Source organism: Planococcus citri, chromosome 5 (assembly GCF_950023065.1).
Source record: "Planococcus citri chromosome 5, ihPlaCitr1.1, whole genome shotgun sequence".
In the NCBI taxonomy this organism is placed as follows: Eukaryota; Metazoa; Arthropoda; class Insecta; order Hemiptera; family Pseudococcidae; genus Planococcus; species Planococcus citri.
The window spans coordinates 39,980,267-39,999,118 of NC_088681.1; the positions used below are offsets into that span (position 1 = coordinate 39,980,267).

Sequence of the window (18,852 nt, forward strand, 5' to 3'; positions counted from 1 at the left end):
AGACCAAACATTCTTCACGTCGCTTCTTGCATTGTAAGATGTTTTTCATTATTCATGTTACGAAAATAAGTTTTACGCCCGTTTTTGGTTAAAGTGATGAGTATGACCCCTTTTTTGCATAGTAAATATATCGAATACTAAGCCTCCTAGAAAAAAACTAAAGACATTATGTCGATTGGAAATTTAATTCTCTACAATTTTCCTCGACTTCATTTTTCCGTAGAATGCTTTTTTCCGCCTCCAGAGCCCTTTAAAAGTTGAAAGATTTTCATTTTCGACCCGGGTAAACATAGAGCATTTTCGTAGCATGCACAGAGGGCGGAAAACTTATACTTTCGTAGCATGTATAATGAAAATTAATTTGTTTCAACGTGTTAATGATAATTTTTTTTTATTGGAAAATGATTAGTCTTGTTATTGTGCATTCGTATCAGCTGTGGGAAAAGTTTATACTGGGAAACCCAAGTAATTTGGGTTGGGTTATCTTTTCTTCAGTACCTTACCAGATCGCTGCATTTGGAGGTATTTCAATTTGTTATAAATGCATATTATGAGTCATAGAAATACCAAGTTTATAATATCAGCAAGATGCCTTCATTTTTCTTGAAACTTACTTGAAAATCTGAGAAAATTAGCATGTGTGCAGTTTACTTTCTTGTATTATGTAAGCTCAAGATTAGGTACATAATATGCTGATTTATCTTGTAATTTGTGTGCTCAATGAGTTCATGTTGGTTTAGTATTACTGTTTTAAGAACTGCAGAGCACAGAGCTGGGGAAATTAGTTTTGCTGTTTCAGTTTTTTGATAATTTCTTTTTCGTGTGAATTTATAATACTCGAAATCGAATGCCTAAATTGAGATAGGGACTAAGGTGAGTAGTATTTGGAAACGAATAATTATAAATTCGTTCCGGTTCTACCATTCTTTTCTTTTTCATCTACATTCAACTCTTTGAGTAAACGAATAATTATAAATTCGTCCCGGTTCTACCGTTTTTTTCTTTTTCATCTCCATTCAACTCTTTGAGTATGAATGTAAATACTAATGAAGGATTAATAAAAAAATATCGAAGCTTCATGATTCAAACGTCAAATGATTCGTAATTAGGGCAACCCATTATATTATTTCGAATTTTTTTAAAAGGGATTCCGATTACAAAATGCAACAAAATTAATTTACGTTTCAGAAAATTTCCTGTCAAATTCAAATAAGCCCAACTTAATTTCGAAAGTTTTGTCGTCAAAGGAAATAAATATTTTCTCATAGGTACACTATTTGAATAATTATGATTTATTTTATTGTCTAAAATTACCACATATTTCATAATTTTTTCAAATATTTCTGAATTTTGGAAAATTTTGAATTATTTGTTTTTCAAAAAAAAAATCAAAAATCAAAATATTCGATTGTTCTCAGTGGTAACATTGTACTCGTGGTACCGTAGTAGTTGAACACGACAATTATTCAAAACGGGGCTATGTTACGAGATTAATTTGAATTCCTGTCAAAAAATATGCATTGTTCTTTTAATTAAATATTTATTATGGTCGAATGTTTCACAATAAATACATTATTTAATAATTAAAAATCAAACTTGGCAAGCATATCTGGAAAAATGCGAAAATACAGAAATAGTTTGCCAGCTGCCAAAGCCCGGTGCCCGGTGATTGCTGGGTGATCCATTTGTTTGCAGTCTTTATTCTTCGCCGCAGGAAATATCCAGTTTTTAGCGTTCGATGGTTGTTCGCTGGATTTTGAGAATTTTGTCGTATCATTTTTTGGAAAATCGTCTAAAAATTTGTCATGTAATGTTGTGATATTTGTGTTATAAATCGTTTACAAGTTTCATTTTACGATAGTGTTCGTGTCTTTACGTTACTTTGATCGGTGTTCAGTCTCGTTGATTTGTAGTCGAGTAATTTTTGTTGTGCTACAGTAAGAAAAATGGACGATAATACAAAGAGTGAAGTTCTCGCGAAATTCGCCTCGCTCACCGGAGTCGATGAAGAACGTGCTAAATTCTATCTAGATAGTTCAGATTGGAACTTAGAGGTGAGTATCGGTAATAGAAGAAGTGACAAAATACTGTATTTGATTTGTTTTACCTGCCATTTTTATTAATATCTGTCTGTATTCTAGCTCAGTTTAACTCAATATTACGACGACAATGATGGCGAATTCGATCAAAACGTGCCTCGTAGCCATGCTGATGTTCCACCAACTGTAAGTCAACCAGCACCTACGCGAAAACCAGAGAAAAAATCTGTGATAAAGTCTACCGGAAAGTGAGTACAGTTCGCAGTCAACTTGTCATTGGATTTGAATTCGAAAACATTCGAATATCTAATGTGAATTTTTGTTCGACAGTATACGAACCTTATCTAATATTAAACAAGCTCAAGACTCCGAAAGCTCTGACGAAGAAGATGGTCAAGCTTTTTACGCTGGTGGCTCTGAACACAGCGGTCAACAAGTTCTTGGGCCTCCGCGAGCTAGACGGAGCGATATCGTAACTGATGTATTTCGTTCGGTTCGCGGGTGAGTTACATTGCCGGCGTTATTGAACATTTCTCAACGTTAATTTAACGATTGTCATGTGTTTTTTGTGTAGATTTGGAGCTGAAGTAGCTGATCCGCGAGCTTCTAGTTCAAGAGGACAGCATTCGCATGCGTTTTCCGGCACTGGTTACAGATTAGGTGAAACAGGCGATGATTCTCAAGGTATTTTTTATATAAATTGTAATTTGATCGTTGAGTTACGATATTTATTGACTGGAGTTATGTTATAGTCATTCCTGGTGAAAAAACCGAAGATCAGTCTATGGTTGAAATAACGGTGAGGTTTTGGAAGAACGGTTTCAGCGTTAATGATGGGCCTTTAAGACCCTACGATGATCCTAAAAATCAAGAATTCTTGCATCATGTTAAACATGGGTTAGTAATTTGACATTTTTTTGTCAGTATTGAAATCGATACTCTGAACGTTACTTTTCTGATTACAGTGAAGTTCCCAATGAATTTGCTATGCAAGTTCGAGGACGTGAAATAAGTTTCACTATGGAAGATAACAGACACGCCGAATATACCGCATCATCTTCCAAATCAGCCTCTTTCTCTGGTGCTGGCCAGAAACTAGGAAGGTAAGAAATTAAAAGTGGAATTATTCTATTTCGATTCGTCGAATAAAATTATTAATTTTTTGTGCCTTTTATTGCAGCATAACACCAACATTATCATCACCTTCACTTGCCAATGAATCTTCTACAAGCGAAGATAATGCTCAAGCGAATCCAGTCGAAGTAGATAATTCCAAACCTACCACAAATATTCAAATACGTTTAGCCGACGGTTCACGTCTAGTTGGAACTTTCAATCATAATCATACCGTCGGTGATATCAGACGTTACATCAATGCGTATCCTTTTTTGTCTATGAAACATACTTTTTTTCATTTTTTTATTTTACTTCTTGTTGCGATATTTCCTTAACATATTTTTACACAGATCTAGTCCTCAATACAGAGATCGAGGATATATTCTGATGTCGACTTTCCCTCGTAAGGAGTTCACAAATAATGATGAAACTATCGAGCAAAGCGGATTAATTAATTCAGTCATCATGCAGCACCTGGTGGCCTAATTTTTATCGGTTAATATACATACGTTTTGAAAAATATCACGTGCGTTGTTTCTTTCTGTAGAAGGAATATGAATGATTTTTCACTACGTATTTTGAGATTGCATACACCACCGGTTATCTGTCTGTACTCGTTCGAATAGTTATCGTGTTCCCGGTACCCCAAACTCCTTGTAAAACATGACAACATCGTTATTTGCACATATAATAGAATTATCAGGCCACCTATTTGATTTTGGGTTCCCATGAAATCGATGAAATACCTTCATGTAATAATATGTAGTTCATCTAACAGTAAGACGCACGATGAAGAAATCACATCGAGGGTTTTTTTTTTTTAGTTATACGAAAAGTCGAACTAGCATTGAAATGTTTGTTATTTCGAAATTTTGTATTTTTGTATAGTTCGTCCCTTTCTCCCATTCCCGTTCCCACTCCCTATATTATTATTACTATTCAGATAATTTTTAAGCATGTATATTTTATTCATGAAAAAATTAGTTTTCTTTTGTTTTCATTCAAATGAATTTTTTTAATGAACGGGTTGATTTGTTTTTATTATTTGAATTGTAAGTTTATCGAGATCTTGCAGATTCATCTTCGTTATCATTCGTCGTCGAGCTAGGATGCTGAACATAGCTTATCTTATTGGCATTTCCGGTAAGAAATGGAAAAATCTCTGTATTCATCGCAGTCATCTGACAATTAACATAATGAAACAGTTCTAGGACGTTTCCCTCCCCAGACTGATACAATGAGTAGACATGGCTGAATATTTTTTTGAATTGGTTAGCTCAATGAAACGTAAACCTGAACGATTGATGGTTTTTTGATTAGAAATGGAATTCGAATTCGGGCCAACTCACGTTTTGGAATTTGAAACGTTTCAGAATCAACGTATGTGTAACTGGGAAATGGGCACTGGAGGAATTTAGTATTCACTGCCTTCAAAGCAGTCCCTGGCGTACATTTGCTCATGTATTTATTGCTATTGGTTTTTTTCCTTCCAGGAAGAGCTCATGAATATTGAAAATCTGGCCTTTTTTATGGTTGCTGGGAGTTCTTACGTCGAGGAAACAGTTTCGCTCCTTTATTCATGATCTTTCGTAACGTATTGATAATGAAGTAAATTTCAAAATTTCAAGTTTTTTTTCAATTTTAAGGCAAATTGGGTGGTTTTTGTTTTCAATTATTCTTCTGATTTGAAAAAATATTTCAAAAATTTCTCTCATTTACCATTTGATGGCTTAAAAAAATTTATGTTTTGGAAGGAGAAAATGTTGTACTTACTTGTCTATTAAAAATATTATGTATATTTACTTGAAAGGCTTTCTCTACGCTTATTTTTAGAATGTACTTTCAACGGGAATAATATTTAGTTTGATTTACGTACTCGTATCTCAAAGTAGGATTTGTTGCATGAATTATAATCTTGTGTTGGGCTTGTTTCAGGTTCGATATCGAGCGGAAAAAAGTTTTTAATGAAGAATTATTATCTTATGGTGAGTTATGTTAATATTTTTGAATTTAGGTTACATTAATACGTTGGGTACTACGTACAATAATCTGAAATATCTTGATTGGAAGAAATGAAAGTAAAAGCACCAAACGAAATATTATTCATGGACGTGAATTTGCACTTATACGTATTGAAATGCAACACGTTTGATGGACAATTGAAACCAAACTTGATAAAAAATATTCAAGAACAAATAAATATCGTATATTATGTACTTTCGATTTACAAAAAAAAAAAAAAAAAAAAAATGCAATTCCAATGACTAGCGAATATTTACAATGTTCGACAATGAAAATGGAAAATGTAATTATTAAAACATTTAACAACTTTAAACAATTAAATATTTATAAAATAGTCAATATTTAACGGGGAAATTTGTAAAACGCTTAATACATAAAAACCTTACACTTTGAACAAAAAAAGAAAAAAAGGAAAAACACATTATGTAAACAGTACACATTTGTCGTAATTGAAAAAAAAATTAAAACTCAAAATTAACAATTTAAAAAAAAATTAATTACGATAATAAACGGGTACACATTTGAAATGCACATCCATTTTTATAAAGCTTTTAAAAACGTTGCCATTTACATAAATTTTTTTTAAAAAAAAGTATACGCGATATAAATTTTTTTAGATTCATTTTTTCGCGCTATTTTTTTTCTCGTTACCTATATTAAAATATTCATAGAGAGAGAAAAAAAATACCTACACTTTATGTGTATGGAATTCGCGCCAAATTGTCAATTTATCTAGTAACCGAGGTAAATCAACAAATAAAAGTTTAAAAATGATATCACGATGAAAAACTAAAATTAACGATTAATTGAAAAACTTGGCTTTTATCTCTTTTATTTACTGAGATTTCGTTCAACGACTCGAATCGAAATTGATAGGTAACGGGAATATTATCGAATCGAACGAAAAATTTTTGTTCGTTCGTTATGATAATTTTGAAAAATACAATCAAACGAACGCCAAGTGGTGGAAATAGATAATGGAGTCGAGACGTAAGTTGTAATGTAAAAAATTTAAGGGGGAGACTGTACAAGGGTAGCAATTTTTATTGCTAATGGTAATATAGATTCGGTAACGGTAGTCCACTGAAACCCTCCATTACGTATTCTTATAACATATTAGAACTAATGTTAGTATTAGCCCGGTCACAGGCCATTTTGGTATTGGTTGGCAACCTGAAACAGACAAAAAAAATTATTAGTATTATTGGAATTTTTTCTATCAGTAAATTTTGTTCAGTATCGTACGAGTTTCTCAAAGTATTCGCGTGATTATTGATGCATGAAATGAAAAATATAAAACTTTAGGCTTAGGAAGGTTTTGTTTGAAATTTGATTCTTGAAAAAATTCGTTCGGTAGATCGAAATTTTAAATATGTGTAGGTTGAACACGAGTGTTTGAAGTTTAATTCGCCTTCCTTTTTTATACGTAGGTACTAGGTAGGTAGTTAGATACCTGAAAGGTGAATAGTACTTACATACATACCTACTCGACAAACTTATTTATTGCTTTCCGTTTTCTTCTATTACAAGTGATTATATTAAATGAACGAGATAAAATAAAATATACAATTGTTTAGTGCTTACAACTTCTTATGCTAATGAACTAACAATTAAATCCAAATTTTGACCTCTAAATGTATAGGTATTAAATTCTCTATTTTGAGTAAGAATCGAGTTTTGAATCATCAAATTACTGTTTACGAGAATTAAAAGTTGATGAAAGGAGATATGGTACCTATTGAATAATACATAAGTATTTAAAAGGATTTCAAAGTTGAGTTTTCAATGTTTTTGGATTCAGTAGAATATACAATACATACAAAGTATATTTTTTCAAAACTGGAGCGGGATTGAAAAATATTTTTAAGCAAGGGATTTTAATTTAATTCATTCTTTTATAACTGGCTATGCATTTCAGCATTACGATTACAAAAGCTTTGCTTTTTGCTAAAATTCTCAATGTCTACCTTTCATCCAAAAATACTAAAAAATCTTAACCGAAAAATTTACCAAAAAAAGGCCTCTCTTTTCCAACAAAAATTGCGAGAATGTGCCGATTTCTCGCCAATAATAGCTAGAAGGTATGCTTCTTGCCAAAAATTGTCCAACATTCTCGGTTCTTTGCAAAAAAACTCCAAAAAGTTTTACTTTTTTCCAAAAATTAACCAATTGTCTCGCGTATTTGCTGAAAATGCCATCTTTTTAGGTATTAAAAAGGCTCATTTTTTCAAACTTAAGTTTTTCAACAATTACAATGAAAAAAATCTTAATTTTCAAAAAAAAAAAAATTATTAAACTTTTTTGCCAAATATAATTATAATTTCCTAAAACTGCTGATTTTTGCTAAAATTGACGAATTTTTATTTCATTTTATTCGTTCAAATTATCTACGTATCTACAAGCTTCGCTCAAGTATTTGCCAAAAATTCCCAAAAAGTCTTGCTTTTTGCGAAAAAATTCCGAAGTCTTATTTTTTTTTTTCAAAAACTATCCCGAAGTTTCGCTTTTTTGCCAGAAGACTATCCCTTTTGTCAAAATTTTCAATTTCGTTTTATTTTATTGCCAAAAACTGTCGTTTTTTTCTGCCAGTAAGTAATTTCAAAACTCCTCATACCTTGTAGCCAATACTTAATTGTCAAAATTCTCATTTTTTTCATCAAAAAGCTTTAAAATAGGTGGTTCAACTTTTTAAAATCAAAAAGAAGCATATTTTCAATTCGTAATAATAATTATCATTGTGTGATTTTTTTCTACATTGCAATGCTTTGCTTGCGTTTTTTCTATACTTTTTGGTTATCTACTCTTTCAAGCATTTTTTGGTTACTAAAGTTACTTTGGAAAAAATTGAGTAACGAGGGCTGCGTTTCAAAAGACTGATTGATTATTCTCCCCTTCCTCACATTTCGTGTGGTATTTGAATTTGAAAGTCTAAATTTTGACCTAGATATGTTTTTTGGGCTGGGAGTGCGTTTAAAATTTATGCCTGACTTTCAAAAACTCTGTTAGACTTGAAATCTCACGAAAAATTACCAATTTTTCGGTGCTTCGAGCAAAAGTTGGCTTTTATTTAGCAATCTGAAATTTTTAAAAATTTCCGAAATAATCAATTTTTGGAATAAATCTTTCGAAACGTTGTCTACTCTATAAAATCGGTTCCCCAAATCGATTGCAAAATATTTTTGAACCGATCTGAAGCCTCCAGAAAAAGTTGACTTTTCTCCACCAATTTCAAATCACTCTAGAGCGAGTTGTAATCAACTTCGGCAGCTGAAAATTTGATCCTATCGTAATTTCGGTATTCGAAATCGATTAGTGTTGGCTAATCGCAAATCCGTAGTGCCAAGTTGAAAAGTGTATCTATTTTTTCACAAGTTGAAAAATCTCAAATTAGAAAAAATAAAACAAATTTTGTAACTTTTCTAAGCCTCTTCTACCGTATTTTTTACATTGTAAGCGATTTGAAATTGTTGGCGGCGAAATTTTGAGCTGTTTTTTGTAAAAATTGACAATTTTGGAAATTTTTAAAAATTCGAGATTTTTTAACTTGTAAAAAAAATACACTTTTCAACTCTTCATTTCGGATTCGCGATTCACGTGCACTAATCGATGTTGAATACCTAACTTATGATAGGATTAACTTTCCAGCTGCCGAAATTGATTACAATGCCTTCAAGAGCGATTCGAAGTTGCTGGAGAAAAGTCAACTTTTGCTGGAGGCTTCAGATTCACTTGAAAATGGTGCCAATCGATTCAGAGGATCGACTTCAGTATACCTTAAATCGATTTTCAGATTTCAATCTTCATTGCTTGCTATTTTATGTGTAGAAAATAAATTTACCAATACAGGGCTTCACCAATAGGCTATATATTTCCGCCATTTCATTTATGCAATCGCCAACAGGGCCAAAAAGTTAACCAGTCCGTCCTTGAAAATGCTCCTCCAGCAATAGGTACGACAATTTTTACTCCTTCAGAGTAGAATTGTTTGCCTACTTTGAGATCTGAAGGAGCAAAAATCACCTGAAAACCTGAAGGAACGTTTTTTTTTTTTTTTTTTTTTTTTTCCATTTGGACCATACCTATTGGTAACTTGACTAATTGGAGAAAGATCATTGATAGGTAACAATAGCTTCAAAATTCATGATAATCTTTGAAGTTTGCAGGTTTTTCAATTTTTAGTTTTACCAAAATGTGGTCATGTTAGATTTTGAAAACATTTGATATCAATAAATTTTCTCAATTTTCACCATCTACCTGCAAATTTTACTGTCAGCCAAACTGAAAGTTTTATAATATCTTTTTCATGTAAAAATAGTAATCTGTTGCTGAACATCCTCTACACCGTACTTATTTCGAAAACTACCCGAGCAGAAAGGGACGGATCGTACACTGCAGCACGTTTTTCACTAGTCTAAACATAGAGAAGGCGGACGACAACTCCGTGGGTTCATTTTTGAGAAAATTTATTTCGTTCCGTTTCGGTCTCGCAGATTTCAGTACACAGACTGACAGATACACCTATACACATTTGTAAACATCCGTCCATATTTTCGACTCTCGTATGAATGACAAAATGGTTCGCTTCGAGACGTTCATTTTTCATAGTTTCAAGACATTTAGGTTGGGTATAGGGGGATGGATATGCAATGCAGTGAGAAACAATGTCGTGCATAGGCGTGAAAAGAAATAAACGAAGAGCGAAAAAGGGTATCATCTGATACAGGACCGAAGGAAGAAGCTAAAGCTACATTCTGAATAATAGTGGAACAGTCAGAATGGTCATGTTAGAGCATATGTAATAATATGTATACACTTATAGGTAGGTACGCATATGTACAGAAATTTCAACTTTTTTTCCTCCTTCTTTCTTCTATCTTTTTTTTTCACGAAGCCACACACCAGCAAGGACAAGAGCTTGAGCTAAACTTATACAAATACGCGTACACCTTTGCGATGCAGAACAAACGTTTCGCATTATGATAATACAGCTGACAGTAGATGAATTATTTATGTTGCTAGATGTACCTGCTACTACGTCCCATAGTACTATTACGTTTACGTATACGAGAACTTCTCTTTCTACCTAGTAGGTATATTTGTGTGGGTGTTTTACGTAAAATAGGTATAGTCTAGGTAAATCGTGTCTACTTACGATACATACTACGTACATACAAAATACACGGAGGATATTTGGTTGGAATACGAGTAAGTTCATGTTTTAGGTGAGTTTGGAATCATGTACATATGAGATGTTTGGTCATAATTCATCGTGGTCAGATTCAGATTATACTGAAAGAAGGTTGAAGTACCTACTACCTAGTATTGTCAATCTTTAGACAACGAAACCTTGAAAAATATGGTTTGAAATACTATCAAATCCCCCCACCCCCCAAAAAAACACTCGTATGACAAAATCGGTTATTTTAAGCAGATTTTCATCATCGTGAAATAATCAATCATTCGTATTTACGTCAAATTATTACGAAAGTCGATATTTAATTAGCTGGAAAAATGGTCTTTAAAAAAGGGAATCGCGTCTGAGAAAATGCGAAAAGAATAGGAAGAATTTAAACAAATATTTGGATTGAGATTCTCGTCGACGACGGAACAAATTCAACAATTGAACAATTGAACGAAAAAATTATCATCCTAAAGACGGTTTGTTTATTAGCGTAAAATATGCGATTTACAACAAAGTCGAGCTTATTTTATGGAAACCTGGAAACCCGCAATCCTCAAGAGGACCATGTTGTAGGGAAAAAAATAGAGAAAAAAGAAACGGGGAAAAAAGCTCGTATAGAAAATTCAGGTTGCGTAAAGCATTATAGACGCGAAGAATGGAAGAGAAGGGTTTAAAAAAAGAGGAAAGAACCAGGATATTATACTAGTACACAAGATGAGAGGCAACAAAAAAAGAAAAAAAGTATAGAAAATTCTCACTGGCGTGGCGGCGAATTAAAAGTGTGAACGAATTAAATAATGCGGAATGATGTTGATCCATGCGCGATAAATTATTAAAAGTTATAAGAGCGGAATTCCAGATTATTCTTTTGTATTTATCAGGAATTCGCGGTGATTTAAGACGGATAAAACAGAAAATCAACTTTAATATTTATGAAGTGTATAGTTTTAAAAGCAATAAAATATCTAAAATGCGGCTGTGTAAACTTTTATCCATTATAAAGTTGCATTAAGACTTTCAAGATCAAAATGATAATGGGAAATTCGCTTTTCCGTTTTTCAAACGCGCGCCGGTATTTCGTTTCTATCTTTCTCAGGCTTTTGTCCTTCCATTTGTATTTTCAACGGCTACGCGCGTTTCTCGTACTCGTACTGTACCGTTGATGCCCTAGCCTTTCACTCTCTGCCCCCCTCCCATTCGACCCATCGTCGGAATTTTTCGGCTAATGGATTTTTTAACTCTTCCTACTCTATCTGTTGTGTAATGGGCCCATTAACTCTGGTACTGAGATCGCCTTGCCGATGAGTTGAGTATCATTAGAAAACTAGAGAGCGAGAACCAGGTGCGGGGAACGTCTTGAAACTTTTCCGGTAATGCTTGACCAATCGAACGACTCGTCAATATTTATAAGCTCGCCAGATGCTGTAGTGAAATATTAATGAGAGATGATGAAAGCGTATATAGACTATATATATGCCACATTCTGCATCATCATAGTTTTATGGCTCAATGAAACATAAATTAGCTCTTAGCTTCGTAAATGATTAATAAATAATTGTAACCTTTTTTTAAAAAAAAAAATATAGGTATTTATAAGTTAAAAAATCCAAAAACTCGAATGATTTACCGAGATTAAATTTTTGCTGAAATTGATGCCGGAAATGGAAATGGATACGGGTTCATTGTCGTCGTCGCGAATTCGGCGAGATTATAATTTAAAAAGTTACGCTTTATAAACTGTCTATGAAAAGTAAAAGTTTGATTTGTTTTTAGCGAGAGTTGAATTTGTTGTACCCTTTTTTTTCACGCTTTTTCTTTATTTTTTTTCTCGATTTTTTTACTCGCAGTTGTCGGTTAAGAGATTCATTAATTTTACTGTTCGAACGAACCGAGGTTTTAGAACGCGAGATGAACGTATTGATAAATTGTCGAATTTGTTTTTTTTTCTTTCTTCGGAGCAGTGATTGAGAAAACGTTGGCCATTTTAAGGTCGTGGTTTGATGAACTGGAAAGTATTGCGAGGCAAGATGCACTGGAATTAAATCGACGTCGCGTCGTCGGCTTGGTTTTTATAATTTACCTACTCTTAATTTGAAGATTTTTTCCTCCAAGTTTTCAGTTTTCACAGGGAAGAGAAGATTTTGAATCACAACTGATCATAAAAGACCCTGCAAGAAGGATAACTCCGAAAGATGAATACCACTAAAAGACACGAAGTTCTTACGATTTATTGTTTTTTTTTTGGGGGGGGGGGGGTTGTTTTTCAAATTGAAAGCTCTTGGTAGATTTGATAGTAAATAATCGTTACCCCCTTCAAAATATTATCTTCCTGATGCACTTCCATCGGTGCATGTGTCATTTGAAGAAACACTTGACAAAATGCTTATAGTGGAAATAGCTCCGAGTCACTTTTTAGCTTTAGAAACATCCAGAAATTTTTTGTGTCAACTCTGAGGAGTAAGAAGGGTGTGGAAAGACTATCAGATTTGCAGGTGGTGGAGAATTGAAGAAAAAATTATGTTAGGTTTGAGGTTTTCCAACTTGAGATGTCCAAGTTTGGATTGGCAGCAGAGGCTTTGGCAACTACATGTAGAATCATAGTACGAAATGGGAGACAATGGTTATGTAGTGTAATAGATCTTAATCAAGGTCAAGTGCTCAAAAAAGCTACTGTACTATAACAAAAGCGATGCCAGAGGATTCCCACTTCCAAGGCTAAGAAAGTTGATGAATTGAAGAGACATGCTAAATAATTGATCTGACTGTCTAGCCTTTCAAGGTCACGGTTTTTTCTGTCTGGCCGCCTAAATGTCATTCACCCGTCGGTGTGGCCTTATATGGTGGCTGACCTACCTGCCAGGTCTCTCTTATGGCCTTTTATCTGCTTGTTTGACCTTTCAAGGTTGTCTGTGTGCCTGGCTTCTTGTCTGGCCTCCTAAGGTCATTGACTGGTGTGTCTGTACTCTCAAGGTCACTGACCCACCTCTTTAGCCCCCAAGGTTGTCTGTTTTCCTGTCTGGCTTCCTAAGGCCATTGACCCCTATGGCTTCCCAAAGCTGTATATCTACTAGTGACGGGATATTATCAATATTTCAGGATATAAATATCGTCAAAATATCAAAGGTCTCATATCAATACATATTGGAAGTTTTTGACATTCATAAAAAGACCATAAAACAGCTGATTTTTCATGAAAAGAGAAGCTAAATCAACTGTAAGCTGTTTCTATTCCTCATTCTTTGCTTCTTCAGTATCTAGCTACCTATTCGGCGCTCTAAACTTTAAAGATGTAATGATAGTCATTGATGATGTAATGAATATTTGACCTTAATACAGTCTGGAAATGCTCAAAAACAGCAAAAAAAACCTTGCACAATTCATTTACTGAATTTTTGGATAATTTTCAAAAATTTTCCAATATATTGGATAATATGATATTCGTTTTTGTATATCAATAAATTTCGGTACACTCGCATATCGATATTTATATCGATAATATCGCATCACTAATATCTACTTATGTGGCCTCCTAAGGTCACTGACTGCAATTGGTAATTCAATTTAAATGTAGTCTTAGATTTAAGTAAGTACCTATGTAAATATTTTTTTCAATAAAAACCCCCACCACCTGGTGGGTGTTGGGAATCCCCACCCAGTTGACAAGGCGATGGATGAGTTGATCACTGATGGTGAACTGGGCCATTCCTACTCTCTGATACAGTATGCTCTAGATAACTCGAAACTCTAACTTGAAAACCTCTATTAGCCGAACCAGCCTCAATTCCCCTTGAAATCTCCGTAACACTCAATGTTAACTTCACTTGGAGAAGTCGAAATTGAAAACACGAACCAGTTGTAACTCGAAGCTAAACTTTGCCGAAAATAGCTAGAAAACCTCTATAAGTCGTACGTTGATGGGCGTTTACTAGGGTGGTTCATGTAACATTTTTTTTGAAATCTCAAGGTCTTACCCCCTAATTTTGTTCCTTTTGATGAAAAAAAGACACCAAAAAATGTTTGTTGAAAAATATTAATATTTAGAGGTCGCGCACAAGCGTTGAATTTTTAGAGCAACGAGGGCTCGCAAGCATAATACTTCCCACGACAGCGCCGCGGGAAACGCAACGAAGCTTGACGGGGTTGATTCGGCGCAACTATACTGAGAGCTACATCCCCACCACAACTTATTAAGTGATAATATATTTTTTTTTGATTTTTAAAACAACCATTCCAAAGTATTGATTATGATTTTTTGGCTGTAGAATTCATTTGGACCTGAATTTTGAATTTAGAAATTGAAAAATTCCACTTTTCAAAAGTAACAGCTTTAAAATTATTAATAGTCAATAAAACATCAACTTGAAGTGCTGAATCTTATTAAATATTCGTATTTGAACTTAAATTTATCCTATATGTACATTTTTTCCCTTTGATTACCAAGTAGAATAGAATAGGTAGTAATACAACCTTAAATTCATACTGTTTTCTGTACTTTTGAAATCTTTTGTATTTCCTCCTTTAATGAGCTTCGAATTTGAAAAATTGCCATTGAATCTTCATTAATAACATCTAAAAAAGCCCACAAATGACTAGCCTTACTTATCATACATTGTTGAGGGGATAACGTTGTTTAATACTACTTCGATCCAACGAGGGAACGCAACGCTGCATTTCCCGGCGCGCAACCGTGGGAAGTTTTCGCTCGACGCGCTCATACCTTTTCAATCTTCAACTCTCGTGCACGACCTCTAAATATTATTTTTTTGCCCTGAAATTTTTTGTGAAGTGTTTTCTAACCAAATGGCACACTTCTAGAGGGTAAGCTCAAAAAATTAAAACATAAAGTTTTTTCTATTGTTCTTTGAACCACTCTAGCGTTTACCTCTATAACTTGAATATTTCAACTCATACTTCTATCTTTTATGCACTTACATATCTCTCAATTCATTCATTTAGTAAGACCTCTATAACTCAAACACTCTCAAAATCTAACCTGCATAACTCGAAACCGATTACCTTGAAAACATCTATAAGCCGAATGAATGACTATTCCCCTTGGATTTCGAGTTATTGAGACTTGAGAGCATACTCAGCCATACTGTATTTTCATATCACGTTACCAACCCACAATGCAATACCTTGTACTAAGAGGGATAAAAGAGAAATTCTACCACACAGTAAGCTGGCTGCTATGTGTCATCTACTGCCTTACAGTGATTACCTACAGATGGGCCAAATAATCCTGGCTGTGGTGGAGAAAGTCCTCATACCAGCGGAGAAGGAACTAGAAAAGAGAATCCAATACTCCAACTGGGGAAAAATAGAGTCCTAATCAAATAGAATCTTCACACTGGAGGAAATAGAGGATGATCTGATGAGACAATACCCACATCCCTCACATTGCCTTGGTCCATTGTGTCAGCTGAGACTTTGGGATGTCCAATGGCATTGCGCTCCTGCTCAGACAAGCCTTTGGCAACCAGGACACTCTGTGGTTGAGGGGTGCTAAGTTTGGTGAAGTAGTCAAGCTAAAAAAAGATGGAAATTACATCCTTTATGCCACCACCAAAGAACAGTACAACAATAAGCCAACAATCCTGGATAGGGGCCTGGTTACAACAGTATTACCAAATACTATCAACTGACAATACTGGCAACTCCATTTAAAATACATTAAGCGTTTTTATAGCAGTGATAGCGCGATCTGAACGGCCTGGGTAAAAACTAACTCTTATCAAAAATGCTCTGATTGGTTGGTTTATAACTAGTTTGAATCTCGCGCGTCCGCGAAATTCAAATAAGCAAATCAGATGCTTGGGGTAGTTGTGGTAAGATTTAGTTTCACCCTAGGCCGCTAGGAGGCTAAAACACCATTTTTCAATGGAGTTGCCAGTATTGTCAGTTGATAGTATTTGGTATTACCATATCTGGAAAAAGTAAGGGAAAATCATTTCTTTGAATTATTTGCTCATTTTCATCGAAGTCAGATTTTTTTCAATTTGGAAAAATGCACTTATCAAAAATGAAAAAAGTCGAAGATTTTCAATTTCTTCAAAATATGAAACTTCTTTGCTTGGTGGTGTAGTGGGATGAGCCAGGGCTGTCTGAACAATAGGTTGTAGGTTTGAATCCTGCTAGAGATGCAAGCGTTAACGTGTAATGTATCTATTGTAGTGCATTTAACATGCATTACATGTTAAGCTCCAAGCACCAGTACAGCAGAGGTAACAGAAATGCACGCAATCTGTTGCTGGTATTGAAAAGCTCAAAGCTGTGACTGGTTTGAGCACCTATAGGTAGCTGATTACTGAACTCGGGGTGGTAGAAACCCAGCTAGTGATGTATCAGTTACTCTATAGATAGCGTAGAAAGCAATGGGAAACTACTGTGTGAAAGCTCAAAAAAACGATTCCCTAGAATAATCGCTGTAGCATAGGTATTCGCCTCACCCTGTTAGGGTACCACTAAATGTGATTTCTAATGTCCTGTAAAGGATATGGAACCACGACGACGATGAAACTTTAGGGATTCCCTAATTAATTCCCTGATTTATTGAATGATGAATAAATTTCCTATGTTATGTTAGCCTCAAATTCTTGTAATCCAAAATCCAATCAACCAATTCTTTTTGACTCATCAATGTTGAGCAATATTGAATACATTCAATGAAGGCAATTCTTAAAAATATTGAATAAATCGACTACACCTATCTACAAAGAAAGGAGTTTCGAATGTATAACATCGTCAAGTCGTACCTAACAATTGCATAGATGACTTTATAAAGGAATGGTAACAGAAGAAGTAAGTCGAATGGGAGTTGTCTGCTCTTTCTACGTACCTACTTTGGAAACAACGCAGCGATATCGTTTGTGAAGTTAACATCTTAATTTTAAGCCATTACGAACGAGTGCGTTTCACGAGATTATTATAAGGAAGAATGGTGTTGAGCTTGAACGACATTTTATTAGGCATGTGACGTGTTAACGTTGAAAAACAAACGGCTTATGTGTTTTGATTATTCATGTATAGTTACACGTAACACTAACATACGTTTTCATTGTTATCATCGCGAGGAAGTTGTTCATTTGAGAAAGTTAACTTCGCAAGATGAGAGAAAATTCACTTTGAAGAAAAAAAACACGAAAAAAAATAGGAATAGATTATTTACAAAGTATAGGTAGTAGCGAGCTGCAGTGTTACAGAATGAAGTCTATAGTAGGTAGAGTAGTTATTTGGAAAAACTTGAACGAATGGTAATTCTGAAACGAGAGGCGTCGGGTATTGGCTTAATTTATGCGCCAACTAATATTTAAACGAAGTTCGAAATTTTCTTACAATTTGAAATTTATTAACGGGTCTTTAATAGGATTTTTATTTATTAATATAACATCGAAAGTACTTTTCTATGTTTAAACTTTCACCACGCCTAAACTTTATTTAGCTAACGAATAGTATAAATAATATTTTGCTCTTTTTTTTTCTCTTTTACCTTTTTCGCCTTTTCCCGAAAGCAAAATAATATGCAAATAGAATAAACGGTTAAAGTTTTCGAAATGTAGCCTCTGTATATTTATTTACCTACGCATTAATTAAAGGTATAATTTTGGCATCTGTTGTCGAATTAAATCGCAGAAACGGAACGCAACCATCGTGTTCGAGATGATCTTTTTTGATATTTTACCAATTAGGTACAAATTTCTTGGAACAATTTAAAAGATAATAATTATTATTTTGAAATTACGAAGAAAATGTTTCCGAATGTTTTTGGAAAAACACGATGATATTTTTATACCAATAACATCTACCTACCTACGTTGAATCGATACTTGATGGGTAATTTAGCGCCGAATGACGTGCGAGATGAAATTTTTCAATAACTGTATCGCTTTGATATCTGACGAAATTGCTTCCTAATCCGAACGGTATTGATAAATCTGTCGCGAAGGATTATTAATTTTACGAATAAACCGTTCTCGTACGTAATACGTACGTATATTGGAATTAGGTGGATATTGCTATAGTACGTACGTACGTAGTATACGAGTATAAGGAAGCGATTCGAACGTACGAGTACTGTAATTTTTCACCATCGTCGTCGGTGTAAAGTTTTATTCGATAATTTTCAACTTTTAAGAGGTTAAAGGTACCTGATGTTTTTGGTTGCGAAATTTCTTGCTTTGGTGGGTTCGCTGATCTGTTGTCCAATTCGCTGCGGACGGGTTTTGTGGGTTGAATCATCAACGACTCGGTTATGTCCCCGTCTACATAACCTGCAAAGCAAACATATCCCACAAAACCCGTTAGTTATTATTTATTTATAAAGCTATAGGATTACTACGAATGGTTATAATGCGAAGCGACGATGAAATAGTGAAAATAAAAAAATCGTAAATTAATTCGTGGTGATTTTTTCTTTTTAAAGAGGAGGGTGTTTGGAATTTTTAAACTGAAGGTTATCGTACATCATCTGGAGGTGCATGGATGAAGTACGTA

General features: G+C 34.2%; 2 protein-coding genes across 3 annotated transcripts in view; one reads left to right on the forward strand and one right to left on the reverse strand.

Annotated features, from left to right (window-relative positions):
* Positions 1–1,720: 1,720 nt before the first annotated feature.
* p47 lies at positions 1,721–4,178 on the forward strand. The gene is made up of 8 exons (XM_065369611.1): positions 1,721–2,054; positions 2,142–2,287; positions 2,370–2,540; positions 2,614–2,723; positions 2,792–2,936; positions 3,005–3,142; positions 3,220–3,417; positions 3,506–4,178. The coding sequence occupies exons 1-8, from the start codon at positions 1,947–1,949 to the stop codon at positions 3,639–3,641; spliced, it is 1,152 nt and encodes a 383-aa protein (XP_065225683.1). The 5' UTR covers positions 1,721–1,946; the 3' UTR covers positions 3,642–4,178.
* Positions 4,179–5,236: 1,058 nt separating this feature from the next.
* The window catches only part of LOC135849255 (lachesin-like), a 260,218-nt gene continuing 246,602 nt past the window's right edge, over positions 5,237–18,852 (reverse strand). Inside the window, exons 8-9 of one of the 2 annotated variants that reach the window (XM_065369607.1) lie at positions 18,507–18,629; positions 5,239–6,350 (exon numbers count right to left, since the gene is read on the reverse strand). In XM_065369607.1, coding sequence (XP_065225679.1) covers positions 6,274–6,350; positions 18,507–18,629 — 200 coding nt within the window. In that variant the 3' untranslated portion in view covers positions 5,239–6,273. Of the gene's footprint in view, positions 6,351–18,506; positions 18,630–18,852 lie in introns of both variants that reach the window. The other variant, XM_065369608.1, reaches the window with a different exon arrangement.